The sequence below is a fragment of the Platalea leucorodia genome (genome assembly GCF_965183815.1).
Source record: "Platalea leucorodia genome assembly, chromosome: 16".
Classification (NCBI taxonomy): domain Eukaryota; kingdom Metazoa; phylum Chordata; class Aves; order Pelecaniformes; family Threskiornithidae; genus Platalea; species Platalea leucorodia.
In genome coordinates, this window is record NC_138838.1 from 13,663,678 (window position 1) to 13,679,627 (window position 15,950).

Sequence of the window (15,950 nt, forward strand, 5' to 3'; positions counted from 1 at the left end):
CCACTGTCGCAAGTCAGACCACCCAAGGAGTACCTGCACCAATAAGCAAACAGCGTGGACTTAAAGCTTACCCATAGCACAGCAATTACTGTGTGTAATTCATTAGCTCTATGTTTGTATGCATCTCCTCAGTTCAACACACAAAGGCTGATTAAACCAACAGCCAAGAAATCTCATACAAATATTAATTTACGAAAACTTCTGCATCTTCACTGTGCAAGTGCTCTCAAAAGCCGACCAAGTGTTGCTGAGCGAGCCCGTTGGGTGCCACTGTGACTAACAATTAAAAATAACTTTGGACACTGAATGTTAGCTTGACAACTCCATGCTATTGCACATTCACCCTACCCACTCAAGAGTAACAGCGATTCAGTGCCGTGAGAAACAAACACACAACCTCACTGAGCTGCAGGGCCGACAGCGAAACCACCAAGAGAACAAGTTTACATTCATTCTCCATTTCATCCCTAGGAGATAGTAATGATCCGCACTAGATTCGTAGTTGTAAAACCTTGTAAAAAAAGGTTGAAACCTGGATTTTCTTCTCAGCCTCTGTAGCAGGTGGAGTTCTTTGGAGTCTTTTCAGAAGGTGTTCAGAAACGATGACTGAAGACCTGCCACATCCTCAACTTAAAGGAATTGCTTTAGGAAGTGAAAAGTTGCTCGACCTTTATAGATGAGATTCATTCATGACTATAAGTATGCAGTGTTCAGTGAAACTTTGCAAACAGCCTGTGGGCAGCAGTTTCTTGTCCCAAATCATGCCCAGCAAAACCAAAAAGACAAAACAAGAATCCAGCTCCTTTTAATGAGAATACAAAACCACTGTGAGCTGCCAGAGCTTTACCCAAGTAAGCACAGAAACACTCACAGTCAGCAAGAAAAGATAATAACTGTATTTTCCTTTTTTCCTCATTTCATCAACTTCAGAAGACTGGCAAAAAGGAGACCTATTTCTCAGTGAAAAGCAGACAAACAAATTAAAGAGCCTTCACTGCAGTCAGAAAACCACCAAATCACATCATTCCCATATCCACCTAAGCATCTACCTTTTACTCCAGTAATGTCTGATGCCAGCCCAGGATTACTTCCCATCCCTGCATGGCCAAAGGAGCTTGGTGTCTAAAACATTACTTAACTGATGGCAAGTTTGTGTGCGGCCCTGAAAGAGAAAAAAGCACTCTGCAGCAGAGCACTGCACTCAACGTGCTCTTTGACTGAACAAGAAGCATTTCTGACAGCCAGATATGCAGAGGGTTTGCTCACCTGCTCCGTCATTAACATTCATTGTAGCCTGAACACTGTGACTCTCTGAGTAAGCCTCTCGCTGAAGTGCCACAGAGAGGCTCAGCATCACGCACACAGCAATAAATAGGATAATGGCACATTAGGAGAGAGAACAGGTGATTAAGAGTGGTCACAGCATTCAATTCAGACTAGCCAGGCTTCTGCAATAAGACAGCAGTATTTCCTTGAAGGTCAAAACATGTATTTACAGAAGATTTAGCTCCAATACAGAGAGTAACGTTTCAGAGAAGGCTATAAAGGTAAGTTGTTCCTGCAGGCGGATAATCGTTTTGGGCAATGCCAAAGGTTCATAAAAGACTGGGGTGGCAATAATAATTTTAAAGGAAATACCGGACTCAAAATGATTTTTGTAAGTAGAAGCATAAAATCATTCTTTTAGCTTGATTTGCAATAACCAAATTGATGCCATCTAGGTCACTGCTGAGCATTAAAAAAAGAAATCCAGACTTACATAGAAGTGCTGACCATAACTCCATTGCTGAATTCCATACTATAATTAAAATCCTCCTCCAATTTTTATTCTCTACAGAATTAATACAGTTTTTCAAAATCGAGATGTCAGTATTTGAAAACAAATGCATTTGAAATACCTTTACAAACAAGCCCATTCATTTTTTCATTAGAAATTAATTTTTATTCCCTTTGAGATACTCAGCATCTGACTACTTTCTGTCCTGACTGATCTTCAGCACGAGCTGCACAGACAACTCTGACATACCAGCCAGCTAAAATGAACCGAAATCCCCTGCATGGACTGTATTTGGGATTGAGGTGAGCATTAATGGCTGTCTCAAACTGTTGTTACGCACGGTCTCAGGTCGGCGGTGCAGGGTCCCGATACAAAGGCAGCTGGGCCCATCATCCCCTCCTGCACTCAGCTTTATTGCTTCTCATTAGTCCAAGAGTAGGAGATAAACTGCACTTGGCACATCAAGACTCCTCACTAGCAGACTTGGCTCCATGGCAGCAACTTGTGTGGGCACCAGCACCTGCAAAGCTCCCTGCGGGTCTGCTGCCCCAGCCCCTCCGAGGATGGGTGGTGTGTTACTGGGGGAACTGGAACGAACACAGTGAGTCAGGAACTGAGGGATTTTTGCACTGTACCAGGCTCAGTAACACTGTCATCTAAATCAGTTAGATGCAAACTGGAGAGCAGGCTGACCTGTAGGGTTTGGCACCCAGCAATGGAGGGCAGCAACCCTTACCTTTAAAGTTTTAAAATTGTATTTTAAATTGATTCTGTATACTGCCAAACACAGCATAACGAGCTCTGTCTTGAAATTATATATAAAAAGATAAAGTACATTTCTAGAGGAAAACAATCATTAGATTGGAATAAATAAATAAATACCCCTCTTTGAAGTGATTTTAATCTAATCTGGCTGCAGGATATAATCTTAATAGTGCACGTACTGCAGGATGCTCTATGAAATAGCAGGTTTAGACACATGAACAGATTTTTCTTCTCCTAAGATTTATTAATAATTAAATCAAAGCATGTTAAGCTTAAGAGGGACTTGCAGCGCTTGAGATTTGGGGGCAATTGGCACATCCTCACAATGACTGTTACATTCGGCTTTACCTGCATATCAGAGTGCTTTTTGGTCCAGGCAGTACAGTGCACTGGACTGCACTGATTTTCTGAGTAAGTCCTGTCACCACCAAGGCTCACCGGGTTGGATGGAAGAACTCACCTCCACCCATTGCCCAGGGACACCCTCCCTGTAGAGCTAAGAATCAGTTCCAGTAAAACTTACCACGATACTGCCTTTCTGGACTAAAAATATATAGTATTTTCCAGCTGATATTCAAAGATTACTATTGCCTCTGCCAGACCCAGTGGTCCTCAGGCCAGGGGGGACTTTTACAAGCTAGAGTAAAACCTAGGTGTAAAGCAAGTTGGTACTACTAGAAAATTTCTAATACTCTAACACAGCTTTATCATTATATAAACAGACCACATATGCAGAGTTATTGCCAAGTTTTTAAATATGCCAGTCTCTGAAGCTCCCAAGAGGCCTTACAGGATAAGCACACAAAGGAAACACTCCCCACAAACCATCCCCAGCCAGTGAAATATGGGAAACTGAGTTGGTTCAGACGAAAGCGAGCTGGCGAAGTTTAAAGTGAGGTTCCTGAAAGTAAACATGCATGTTTGAAATTCCACGATTAACTGTGGGCTTGTTCACAAAGCTCAGGGCTGGGAGGAAGCAAGAGCATCTACCCACACACAAAAGAAAAGCTCCAAACTATTCCAAGTTTCCAGCACCCTGGGGTCCCGTAAGCTGTGCGAGGGTTGTTAAGCGCTTGTGGCTGACTGATACGCTTCGCTTCTCCTTGTTATTCACAAGGTAGCCCCGTGAAATTCCATAACCGCTGGCAGGATTTACGGCAACCTCCAAGCGCACGCGGCACATTCCAAGTTCAGCATATATAAATGCTGCAAACAAAAACAGAAACTAACTTGGGTTGTGAAGTTTCTTTGGTACAAATGTCTGTAAGAGCTCGCCAGCAAGCATAATTGCATCTGGGCCAATTTTCATGCTCCAAGGGAAACTCAGTGTCTCATTTACTCCCCAGCAGGCTGCTCAAGACCAAATGAGTCTCATTCCTTTTCCCTCTCCCAAAGTAACCTAAAATCTAGGGGTTTCAAAAATTTGTTCACATCAAATGCAGATGCTGACACCACCCCATCCCCCGTCAACCTCAGCATTCAATACGATTCCTTCCAGTCAGCCATGCCTCACTTGACAGTGTCTAGACTGATCCTGCAGGCTTCCTGCCTTTCTCCAGCCCTAAAGCTCCCCTTTATTCTTGGGCACTTACCAGAATGGCCCTTTCCCAGGACCGTTGAAGAGCCAGAGATAAATCTTACCGTTTCCTGGAACAAAATTACCAAACTAGCACGGTATTCATCGCTGACCGGTATCACATCCTCTTAATGTTTTGTAAATGGAAAACTGCAAAATAATGCGCAGAGAGGTAGCCTTTTGAAATGGCAATAAATCACAAAAGCATCGAGTGTACTTGGGGATAAATAAATAGAAGACTGAACAATAGAAAGTTGCCTTTTGTAACAAGCGGAGTGCACCGTCAGCATCTGCCAGCACAGGACCTTTTGGCTTTCTGCATTCAGGTGGACCTTTTGTAGAGCCCTGCAACAGTTCTGATCAAAATCAATTTTTGCTTCTTGCAGTTTAATTAACTATGATTTTTGCTTGTAAACCATTTCACCTTTTAGGCTGACCTCCATTTATAATGTTACTCAGGCAACAAAATTAAGTAGTTTGGAGGGGAAGGCAGAGAGAATTTAAATGTATGTGGGGTGCTCCGGGAGAGGGGAGGCACCTGCTGCAGCGCAGCTCTGCTCCTCTCCCCCAGCCAGGATGCAAACGCTCAACAAGGAAGAAAATGAAGAAGCTTTGGGGTAACAGCACTTAAATGGAATATTGTTCATATCACAATCCTCATGCCCAAGGGCAACCACTAAAGGCTTCTAGGTGAGCAATTTTGAACAGGATGTAGTGCAGTAAAAAAAGCCAAAGCAGCGGCTCTCGGCTCCAGGCGGGCAGGTACCACCACGTGTGACATCGGCTCCATCAAATTCACTCTTTGGATAAAGCAGCAGCAAGCTCAAGGTTATGATCTTAGAGTTTAAAAAGCCTTTTTTTAGAATCATGGAATCATTTAGGCTGGAAGAGACCTTTAAGATCATCAAGTCCAACCATTAACCTAGCACTGCCAAGTCCACCACAAAACCAAAGGTCAGTCCCAAGAGATTATTTTAAAACACAGTACTATGCATCTGCTGAGGAGTAGAACAGTTGGCTTTAATTGTAAGATGGATTTTTACATAGCTTCTGACCTTTCATCTAATTGAGGCCTAAAGAAGAAGGGGGGGGGAAAAAAAAAAAAAAAAAAAGGAACAGCTATACGTCACTTCAGTTATTAAAATCCATCAAGCTCAGACTTTAGCCCTGGGATAACCACGGCCAAAAAATCGACTTGCCAGTAATTATCACTGCTATCTGCAATAAAAGTTAATTGGACATAATTGAACTAAAGCCCTAATCTGAATGAAGCTGTTCCTGGCAAGAAGCCTGCTCCTGCCTGCACTTTGCAAATGAAACTGCTAGCAGTAAAATGGACAAACACAAGGCTGCTCTTACAGTCTGCCCACTGCAAATCACAGCACAATTCTGCAAACAGCTCGTTAGCTGTGCCAGATAAAGCCATTAAGAGGGCCCGTCCTCACCAAACACACCCTTCCACAATACCCAAACACCACGAAGGTGTAGAGTTTCAAAAACAGGTTTCAGTTTTACTGACTTCTTAATTACATGGACTGAAACGTAAGATTCATGTCACGAGATGCTGGTTTCATTAGCCCCCGAACGCTGTAAATACCAGTACAAATAACGTACTTTTTGAGCACCTAAAGATACCAACTCAAAAGGTTTTCAGTGCTCATAATTTACCACCTTCATGCGGTTCAATAGCCTTTCCTCTTGTAGGACCAGCTTCTTTCATCTCCGCAGCAGAGCAGACAATTAGCTGCTTTTTGTGCTCAGCCCATGCAGGTGGCTGGGGGAAGGGAGCGTTAAACTAAATTCCTGCTGATTCGTGCATTTATATTTTGCATTTTTGTTAACTAACAGACCAGAAAGCAGTTGTCATCCCCCATACTACTTTAGAACTTCCTTCCAATTTTAATTATTAACACTCTGCCCTTTACCAAAGCGTATCAAATCACTTAACAAACATTACTGAAGCCACATAACCACTCTGAAAGAGACAAAAATTGCACACAACTCCTTTTACAGGTGCTTAAGGCTTTTTGACCAGATTTATGTTAGAAGACTCATCTCCCAATTATGGGCTAGCCTATAACAGAAGAGATCAAGGGAAGTATCTGGCTCACCACAGGTTCCTGACGTAATTTTGGATGAAGCATTTAATCACCCGATGCCGTGGTCGCTCCTTGTTAAAAGGATAAGGGTGGGTGACAGTTTTCTACCACTGAAGACGACCGTGGCGACAAATGAAACTGCGGAGCATTCAATAGCACCTTGACTTCTCACATCAGGCTTACAAGGTCATGGTCCGGGCAGCCTCCTGGGGAGAACTGGAAGCAGACCACACTTCCCTCTCCTGAGCACCATTTGCTCACCACTGCTCCTCTGCATTTTCACGGCTCCAAACAGAACTTCTTAGCTCAAGAAAGCTGCAACAGAGAACCAGTGACATCAATTCCCTTTCATGACCCAAATCAGTGGCTTATTTTACTTTGCTCAAAGCCCTCACCTCTTTTTAAGCCTATTTTTAGCTTTAACTCTGTATTCTGCAACGTGGCAGGAGCTGACAGACAACACAGGCATAAGTAGGTCTTGCCAGGTGTTGCAGGCCGCTTCTAAGGCGAAGGAAAGATGTAGAGAAGACAAGTCGGGACTATTGTAGGGCCTGGCCAAGGCTTCAAAGGAGTGTTTCTGGCTGTGCTTGAAACACATATGCTAGTGGTCAGTTATGAGACAGATGAGATACTACTTTTACCATGGGAACATAAGCAAGAAATAGGAAAATCCACCTGCCTGAAGTCAAAAGCAATTTGAATAACTTTGTATCTGCCTCCTCTGAACTTTCACTACACTAAAGCACTCTGACCTTTAATTAATTTTCTTTCTCCTTTTATATGGTAACTTCCAACGCCAAGTTTTTAATGCTGTACTGGTGGGAAGCAGGGATGAAGAAACAGTCTGGGATGTATCTTAGTTACGTTTCACAGTGCATAAATCTGCACGGTCATTTAGGAGAGGGAGCAAAGGATGCTACAGTTGAACCGCAGCAGTTAAGAGCGGAGGCCAGGCAAATACAGCGTTGTCATCAAAATCGTAACTTGCCCAGGATATTAGGCTTACATTTGTATGTTCAAAGTGCAAAACAGACTCCCTATCCATCACTGTAACATTCACAGACGATACCATTTTCTTCAACAAGATACTGAGAGGCGCAAACAAAGATTCCTTCCTCCAAAGCATCCATTTTCCTCAGGGCAAACTAAATCCACCTTCTTCCTACATGCTCGAGCAGCATCTATAATATCACAGCAGCTACCACAAAATACGGAACAGACTTACAGATACGAGTGTGCATGCTTTCATGTGAACATGACGGTATTAAGGTTAGCTGAGATGACTTCCATCCAAAGCAAACCCAGAACAGCCCAGTGACTACCAAACTGCAGGATGCTGCTAAAACATGCCCCAGTGGAGGCATCACGTATTCCCACCAACAGATGTTCTCCATCCTCGTATGCAACTTCCTTCTGCCTTCAAGTGATAAGAAACCAAAATACACATTGACCCCTTTCCCATAGCAGAGAGTCTGCAGTTATAACCTCAACATCATCAGCAAGAACGCACACTGTGTCGGTGTTATGTGCAGCTTTCCTACATGTTCGATGTCTGGGAGAAACATGAGGTTGTAATTCTGGGGTTTAGCTTACCACAGAGGAGGTGCAAGAGCTGTGCACTTCCTCATGCCACTCTTGGCCAGAATTCCTCCCTCTCGACTTTCCTGCCTTCCCAGATCTGAAAACAAAGCTTTTCTTAAGTACAGCAAACAGCTGCCTAGGCGAAGGGGAAAGGAAACATGAAATAGTTCCCTCTCCGGTGGCTGCTTCGCACAGATCACCATTATCATTATCTTCTCTCATTCCACACTTACTCTGTAAAAGCCCAGAATTAAAGTCTTAACTATGGCTTACAGAAATCCTTGTGGCTGCACATGACAGAAGGATGACAGTTTTTCCTTCTAAAATATCGTTACAAGTTACAGATTATGACAGTTCCCTGAGTAGGAAAGCAGCTATCTTCCTCTGTTTATTACAAGCTGATTATTTAAAAAAAAAAAAAAAAAAATTTCAGAGCTAACTTTGAACAAATTTTACCTCTATGCACACGAACAACAAACCAGACACTTGTTAGATATTGAAAAATATGCTTCAAGTCTTGTTTTAAAGACAGATTCATTTGAAAATGAGAAATATTTGCAAATAAGATGAGGCAGAATGAATTAGACTTCATACAAACAAAAAAACCTGAACTCACATATTAATAAAAAAAAAAAAAAAGTGACTCACTTGTGGACCAGGTGCACCAGTGGTGTGTGAACACAGGCGGGCAAGCTCATAAGGGTAAGGATTTCAGTTTGCATTGGTTATGCGTGTGTAGCATTTTGACCTGCACAATTACACTGACAGTTGTTTGGTTTAGTATTTAGCTCTGAGTACTGAATTAAGTTCCCACCTATGGTGAAATTTTAACAGCCTATTTACAAAACAAGCGGAGAAATATACGGCAGATTTTTATTTAAGATATGAAATTGGAGATCTCTCTAACTGTGCACAGTGCCAGAGCTTCCTGCCAGACCACGAACCCATCAGCTCCTAGATACACGTTTTACCATTTGTAATGGCAAGATAAGACCATCTTCTGTAGCTGGAGACATTGTGCAGCCTACTGTGAAGATGAGAACTATTGTAAGAACCTCAAACAGAAGCTGCAACACAAGTACCAAACACTCACCAGCGGAAAATACAAGCCATCAGGTGAATACCAAAGAGCTGGACCAGACGCTGGGACGCCGTTTTCCCATCAACCTACAGAACGAGGTGCTGGTGCCCTGCTGGCTCATCCTGACATAGACCTAATGTCCTTATCAGTCTTCCAAGAAACTCAAACGCCATCTCGTGACAACTCAACAGAAGAAAGGACAAGAAAGACATTAATTGTGAGCTACTGTAAAAAGTCTCTGCTATTCTCAGTGCTTTCCCGAGAAGCATGAAAACCAGCCAGTTACATGGCTGGCAGTTCAAAACAGCCACAGGGAAAGCAACATGAGCATGCAACGTGTTTTCAAAACCTCTGCACACCACAAGCACCAGAGATTTTTGTCTGCAGGCTTGATAAAACATTTCAGCGCACTCTCACCTGATTCCTTTAGCAGTCGCCAACAAATCACCTTTATCCAAAGTTTACACTCACAAAAGATTTCTTTTTTTCACAGTAAGTTTTACTGACTACAGGTGAGCAGGAGATTTTTGTTTGCTTTTGTGCATCCTTCCTCCTCTGCACTTACCTTTTTCTTTAAAAAAATAAACAAACAAACAAAAAAACAACAACAAAAAACCCCCAAACACACAAGACACGCAGAGCAATAAATAAATTGTACGGACAGGACACAGAGGCAGCTGTAACTGCACTACAGTGAGTGGGACATCCCTTTGCGTGGTAAACACAACCTGGCTGCGTGGGTGAGAAGAGAACAAATACTGCTACCACAGCCCGTAGGACCGTACCTCAACAGCAAGCACAGCACAAACCTGCCTGCACGAATGCTGAGCTCCCGATAACCTGGGCTGTAACAGCCGCAGGCAGCCCTGACCTCCACAGTGCATCTCACACTAAAAGGCAGCACAGCCCCTCTGAACACTGTGCAGGAGTCTGGTCAAGTATATACTTCAGATGGTTACTCAGGCAATCCCAAAAGTATCACTTGATTTTCATTTCCAGACAATTTGTCTTTCCAACCACGGAATTGCTACCGTCAACAAATTCAAAAGGTAAATTTTTCTACATTCAATTAACTGCATTAGTAGTGTTTATAACTATGTGATTGATAAATGCTCTACAGAAGCTGTAATTAATGTATTTTTTCCTTGGAACACATACTGAAGCCCTTGGCACTCAGACACTTAATGAAAAGCAATTTATCAACTTGCTTTGAATAGCTAAATCTGACTCCTTAATGCAGAGAGAAACACACTTTGCTTTAAGCACTACTACTCTGAAAAAGTAATGCATACCGCAACATTACGAATGCCATCAGACACGGTTTGGATTTTGATTGGGATGACAGCGACCAGAGTGCTCATCTCGCTGAGGAACTGGGTATGATTTTGTACGGCTTAGCTGGGATCCTCTCCCCCAGGATGCAGCCGAGCAGGAGATCTGCAGATGTGCTTTTCCAGGACGGAGGTCAGGAGCGCCTTTTCAGGACACCAGACAAAGTTCCAAATTCTCCTGTGTCTGTGCAGCCGGGAGCCTTCTCACCCACCACTCCTCCTGCTGAGCGGCACTGGCACATTCACCACAAAGCAGCAGCTCAGCGTATTTCAGCGTGGACATGCGTTCAGCTGCTCACAAAGCAGACAAAAATAAAGTGCTTGCAGAGTGTTTGAATGCTAATTTCTCAAATTAAGTGTTGATTTGTATAGTTGACATATAAAAAAAAAAAAGGCATTTAAAAGGAAAGGCTTGACATCACAGAAAACTTTATGTTGGTATTAACTGCTGGGGGGATTAACCAACCTTCAAAGCTTAAAACCTAAACTCACATTTCTGGGAGTATAGGCTACAGATTTCCAACATAGAAACTGGTCTGTACTCCATGTGGCAGACTGAACGTAAGGATTACATATGTCCATTGCACATGTAAGTCTGTTTCCCATTCCTGCAGTGTCTTGCTCTCTTCCATTTGTCTTTTGATGCAGATAAAAGCCAATGCAGATTGCAACTGCTGATACAGAGAAAGGCGCAAGACAGCGCGCCTTTGGACTAAGGAAAAAAAAGGACTCGGGTCCCGACTGCTAGAGCATGTCAAGAGATTGTCTTTGAAACTACAAAACTAGAAATGAAAGCGCTGCATTTTTATTTGATTTGATCAAAGCAACTGGAGGGGAAGGGGAGAAATCACATCCTACAGATGCAGGCTAAAATGTAACTACTTCACACATAATGTGGGACCAGCTGATCCCATACAGGCATAAATAAAGAGAGAAAACAAAGAGGTAAAGTCACTCTCGCTCTGAATTCGGTGCTTCCACAGATCGCTGCTTCAGGGTCTGCCAAAGAGCAACAGGAACCCATTTCAAAGCCAGAAAGACAGAGGAAGCGCATACCCAGCACTCTCGCCATGGGCATACATTTTCAGTCTCCAGTGAAGAGTAGAGGAGCGAGCCCCTGTCAAATCAGAAAAAACATACTCCAAATGTAATGGCTATTTGAATAAATAACCGATTACTCCCTGTGTGATGCTGTTCCACTGATGTGACTGCAGGATACCGGCAAACTGTGGCAATCTTCCAGAGGATGGCTTTGTACTGCAAGCTGCAAAGGGACAAGACTGTAATTCTCCGCAAACGAAGCATCTGCTCTGATACAATACGCGCCCAGCACCAGGAGAACGAGGCTTTGCAGAAGTACAAATCACGCTACAGGTAGCAGCCCTGCAGATCCCAAAGAGCAGCACAGAAGAAACAGATACCTCTAGCTGCCACGCTCCCTAATAGAAAGGACTTTAAATATCTGCTGGACAGGCTGTGTGCTTGTGGAAATTTCTAACTGCAGAAGGCGAACCATTTAGATTGCCTCTGGGCTGAAACGATCTAGGTCTTTGCCTTTCACTAAAAATTAAGCAGAAGTCATTTTAATGAGTGAGGCAGACAACAGTCTTGCACAGGAGATCAAAAAGCTCTCCAGATGTTTACTTTAAATGAAATTCAGAAGCCAGTATAAACCAGATTTTAAACACTGAATAATCCTTACCATAATTTGCATGAGAAAAATGGAAAAAAAGGTTCCATCCTGCTGCTCTGAAACTCTCCAGGAACGTGCAGGGTTAGATTTTGTTCCTAGACTCTTCAGATGAGAATCTGAAATATGAACAGCCCCACACTGCAATCTGATGGCTGTTAAGCACATTTCTCCCCTGCGCTATACACTTTGATGGATGCTCAAGCATCAGATTTGAGATTCTGCTCAAAGCAGAATATTCAGGCATCAATCTAAGTAGCTTGGGTGTTACGCTGACAACGTCTCCGGAGAGAGGAAGAGAAGAGAGGACGAGAAGAGAGGACAGATTTCCAATAGCTCAGACGCTTTTCTGTAAGGAAAGCTGAGACACAGCAAGAGGGATAAATAAAGAGGGCAAGTAACACGTCGAAGAACTTTTACCAAGGTCACATTAGGATGCTGAACACTACCCATCTGCAGGGGAAGATTTAGATGCCTATTCCACTACACATATCCATTTGCTTCTTGGCAACAACAGTCCTCATTAAACCAAACTGGTTCTAACCATGAAAGAAGGACATTGGGAAGACGATATTTGCTAACAAATACAAAAGGAAAACCAACAGAGCCAGTCCTGGATGGGTGCCCTCTGCAGCAAAACACAGCCCCACGGCATGTGCAGAGCCCCTGCACGACTCGGGAACAGGCAACACAGGCTATCCCAGCCACAAGGATGGACAACTCTGCTCTAACCAACACTAATGGCTCCTAGCTTGCAGCAGAGAGGAGATCCTGCACCCGTTCGGGCAAGCGCAGAACCGGGATCCTATCAGGAACAGGAGCTTTTTATGACTTTCCTGCTACGCAGGGTCACCAACACGTTGCAGTTCCTCATTGCTTTGAAATCAAGGCTGTGGACATGTGGCAGATGACTGCAGACAGACCATACCACAAAGAAAAAGCCCTGCCCCCAAAATATTGTATCAGTTACTGCTGTGCCCTTAACAAGAGTGTTTCTTGCCTGTTTCAGTGATCTGAAAGACACACTGGGCAAAATTTCAAGCTATGACAAAGTGATCTTATCACTTCTGTGCTGTTCTCGCTACATAAGCCCCTGATTCAGCAGCATGTAATAAAATCTTCATTTGCATGAAAAGCACTCTCTGATCACAAAGTCTTCTGTTCAACAGTCCTCTTCCCATCTACAGTGTAAAGATGCAAGCACCACCGTCATTTTGCTGGTGACTAAGGTGGAACATTTTATTTATGCTTTATTTGGAGAGACTCTATGTTTTAATACAATCTCTTCCTAAAATTGTAACACTATTTTTGAATAACACAAAAGCTGCACGCATCCAAGCTATGCAAGCACTGCAAAGTTCACACACTACGCTTTCACCTGCACCTTTAATAACTGTGCCACGTGAAGGACATTTCATATCAGCACACTGTGACCATAAACAGTTCTAGAAGTCTTTAGCATTCAACAAGTCCAGTCTTTTCCAGTTTGCATTTACAGTGTTCAGTGTCATAACATATAGCACACAGAGAGGATATATTTCAAAGGAAAGGAAGGTGTAGCCATGCAAAGAACAATGCTCTGCCTGCAACAAGATTAATTGCTGTCATGGGAAACCAATAAAAACAAGTATCTCGTTATCTTTCTTTACAAAGAGACTGTTAAAGCTTAACTACGTTAGGAAACTTTTTCCTTTGGACTAAATCATGAGCCTAATGTATGTGGGCAACACACATACCAGCATATGCAATTAATTGGCTCTCTCCTGATGCTGCAGGAGAAAGTCCACTGTTTCAGAGGCAGGCTGAAGCCTTCATACAACCAGCCCATGCCCTCTCCCAATTAGCGATCTCTCATCAAGGCCAGCCCCAGCTCCCTGCCCTGTGCCAGGTAACACCACCTCCCATTTTCACCTGTTTGCCAAAGTTAATCATGTACCATGTATACACCCCGAAATCACACCTGGCTCTGAGCAAACTTGGCCAAAACAGAAATACCTTTCGTCACGTCAGCAGTGCAGTCCCCGTTTAGAAATGTTTTCTTTCACATTAATCCAGTGTCAAAACATTATGATGTATGCTGTACCGATCAAGAAATGGTGCTAAGGATGCTGCTGCCTCCTGTCTATCACCAAACGTCTCATCTAGCGCATGGCCATGCAATGACGGCCCTGTAACAGCAGGCACTTTAAATTGGGCAGCTCAGCAACACATGTACACTGAATTTTTGAACAAGCTATTCTAAGCTGCGATGCTAGCAATTTCTGGCCTGTGTAGTTTGAAAGCACACGGTTCCGGCCCTCACAAAGAGTAGACCTGTAAATGACATCTTGAGGATTAAGCTGATTGAGATGCAATTTGCCTAGCAACCATTCATTAAGCAGAGTTCAGAAACAGGCCAGCAATCTATTCCACCTCCTTATCTGAGCAGTAAACAGATAACAGTCTCTACTGTGTCCTCTATACTCCAGTTCAGACACATTGTAAACAGATTTTTCAGAAGTTTAAACTCCTACAGTAAATCTCAGAGAACAATCCTGCTCTCCAAACACGAGGGATTTGGTTTCACCAAGTGCCTCACAAGCATGAAACAGCTCTAGAACGAGGTAATGCAAATCAAATTGTGAATGCATTTGCAGTTCCTGTGCCTCCAATATTTTCTCACATCAAGCATTAAGAGCCCATCCTAGTTGTTAAAAAGAAAAAAAAAAAAAAAATCTTAATCACACAAGCATTTGGCATTGCTATTCTGATCACTGAAAAAAACTCAATAAAAATCTTATTCCCTTCCTTCACCTCTGGAAGGAATCGATTGGCACTTTCAAAGTCTTTGACAGAGGTTCCTCCCTTCAAAGAAGAAAACAAAAGTCATGTCCTCCCCTCCCATTAAGCATTTTTTCCTCATAAAATAAGCAAGACAACACAAACGTCAGTGAAAATCAAAGCAGCTATTTGAGCTCGAAGAACATAGCTGAAAAGATTAAGCTAAATCATGATTTTGCATAATTGTTTCTCTACAAGAAACATCTGATAATATCCCATTCTGCTCCAAAATTAAACAACAAAGATTAGCACAGACATATTTAAGACTATATACCTGAATGGTTTTGCTTTGGTGTACAGATCTTCTGGGAAATCACTGTGACATTCAGCATGCTATTACAATTAAATATGCAAGAAAGAAGAATTAAACTGACTATGAATAATTAATACCATATAATACTACTTTGTAAGGAAAGTCTGGCTGAATATTCCCACAGATGAGATATACCTAAATACAAGGCACATCAGAGCTGGTAGCTTTACTTTTATGACGGAGTCTAAAACACCGAGTAACTTTATGGCTGCTACTCAATTCTAGAGAAAGTGCCAGCCATCCATGCCTCCCTTCCGCTCGCTGCCCGTCGAGCTCCAGAAAAGCTGGGAGAAATGCAAGTGTTGCAATAGTCACTGCACTGCTCATCTACATCTTGGAGGTAACAGGCTTCCCAAACACTTCCCATTAAAAGGTATAAAGCAATTATCTCTGACTTCCCAGTAGAGAGAATAAAGCAAATATGATGCAACAATTACTTACATGATAAGATCAGGCTAAGGTTGTGAGAAAAAACAATTAAAAAGGTTTGCAAGAGCTAAGGAATGCAGCTCACTTTCCCAGAATCTATCTTAACAAGAAAGATACCATCAAGTCACAGAGCAGACCTTCCTGTTTCAAGTTTACTGTTTTGGAGGCTACAGAACATCAACTGTAGCAAAGCCACAGTTGGGTGGCTGGGTACAAACTCTCCATCTCCAGCACAACTCTCCTTTATTAGCTCCTAGTGAAAACAGCAACTAAAGACATGCTTTTTTTCACCAACAGAAACCCTAAATCGCTTAAATTAATATTTACTGAAGTCCTCATAAAACTGGTATTCAACTCTTGGCATTTTCCACCAGACACCAGTCAGGTCAGCTCTGTGCTAATCGACACACAATACACTTGTTGCACACATTTAGCTGGAAATCCCCAGTTCCCCTCAGTTTATCCAAGCAGCACGGCACACAAACAAC

General features: G+C 42.8%; 1 protein-coding gene across 12 annotated transcripts in view; it reads right to left on the reverse strand.

Annotated features, from left to right (window-relative positions):
• FAM222B (family with sequence similarity 222 member B) overlaps positions 1-15,950 on the reverse strand; it is a 36,702-nt gene that overhangs the window by 11,132 nt on the left and 9,620 nt on the right. For 3 of the 12 annotated variants that reach the window (XM_082328511.1, XM_082328506.1, XM_082328516.1), the window contains one exon: positions 10,172-10,501. The exons of 5 other annotated variants lie outside the window; for them this stretch is intronic. Coding sequence is in view for 1 of the 7 variants with exons in the window: in XM_082328506.1 (XP_082184632.1) it covers positions 10,172-10,191 (20 nt within the window). In the remaining 6 variants the exon portion in view is untranslated. Of the gene's footprint in view, positions 1-532; positions 4,269-6,229; positions 6,533-8,891; positions 9,078-10,171; positions 10,502-15,950 lie in introns of those variants that run through there. 4 more of the 12 variants (XM_082328509.1, XM_082328510.1, XM_082328512.1 and 1 more) reach the window with 3 other exon arrangements.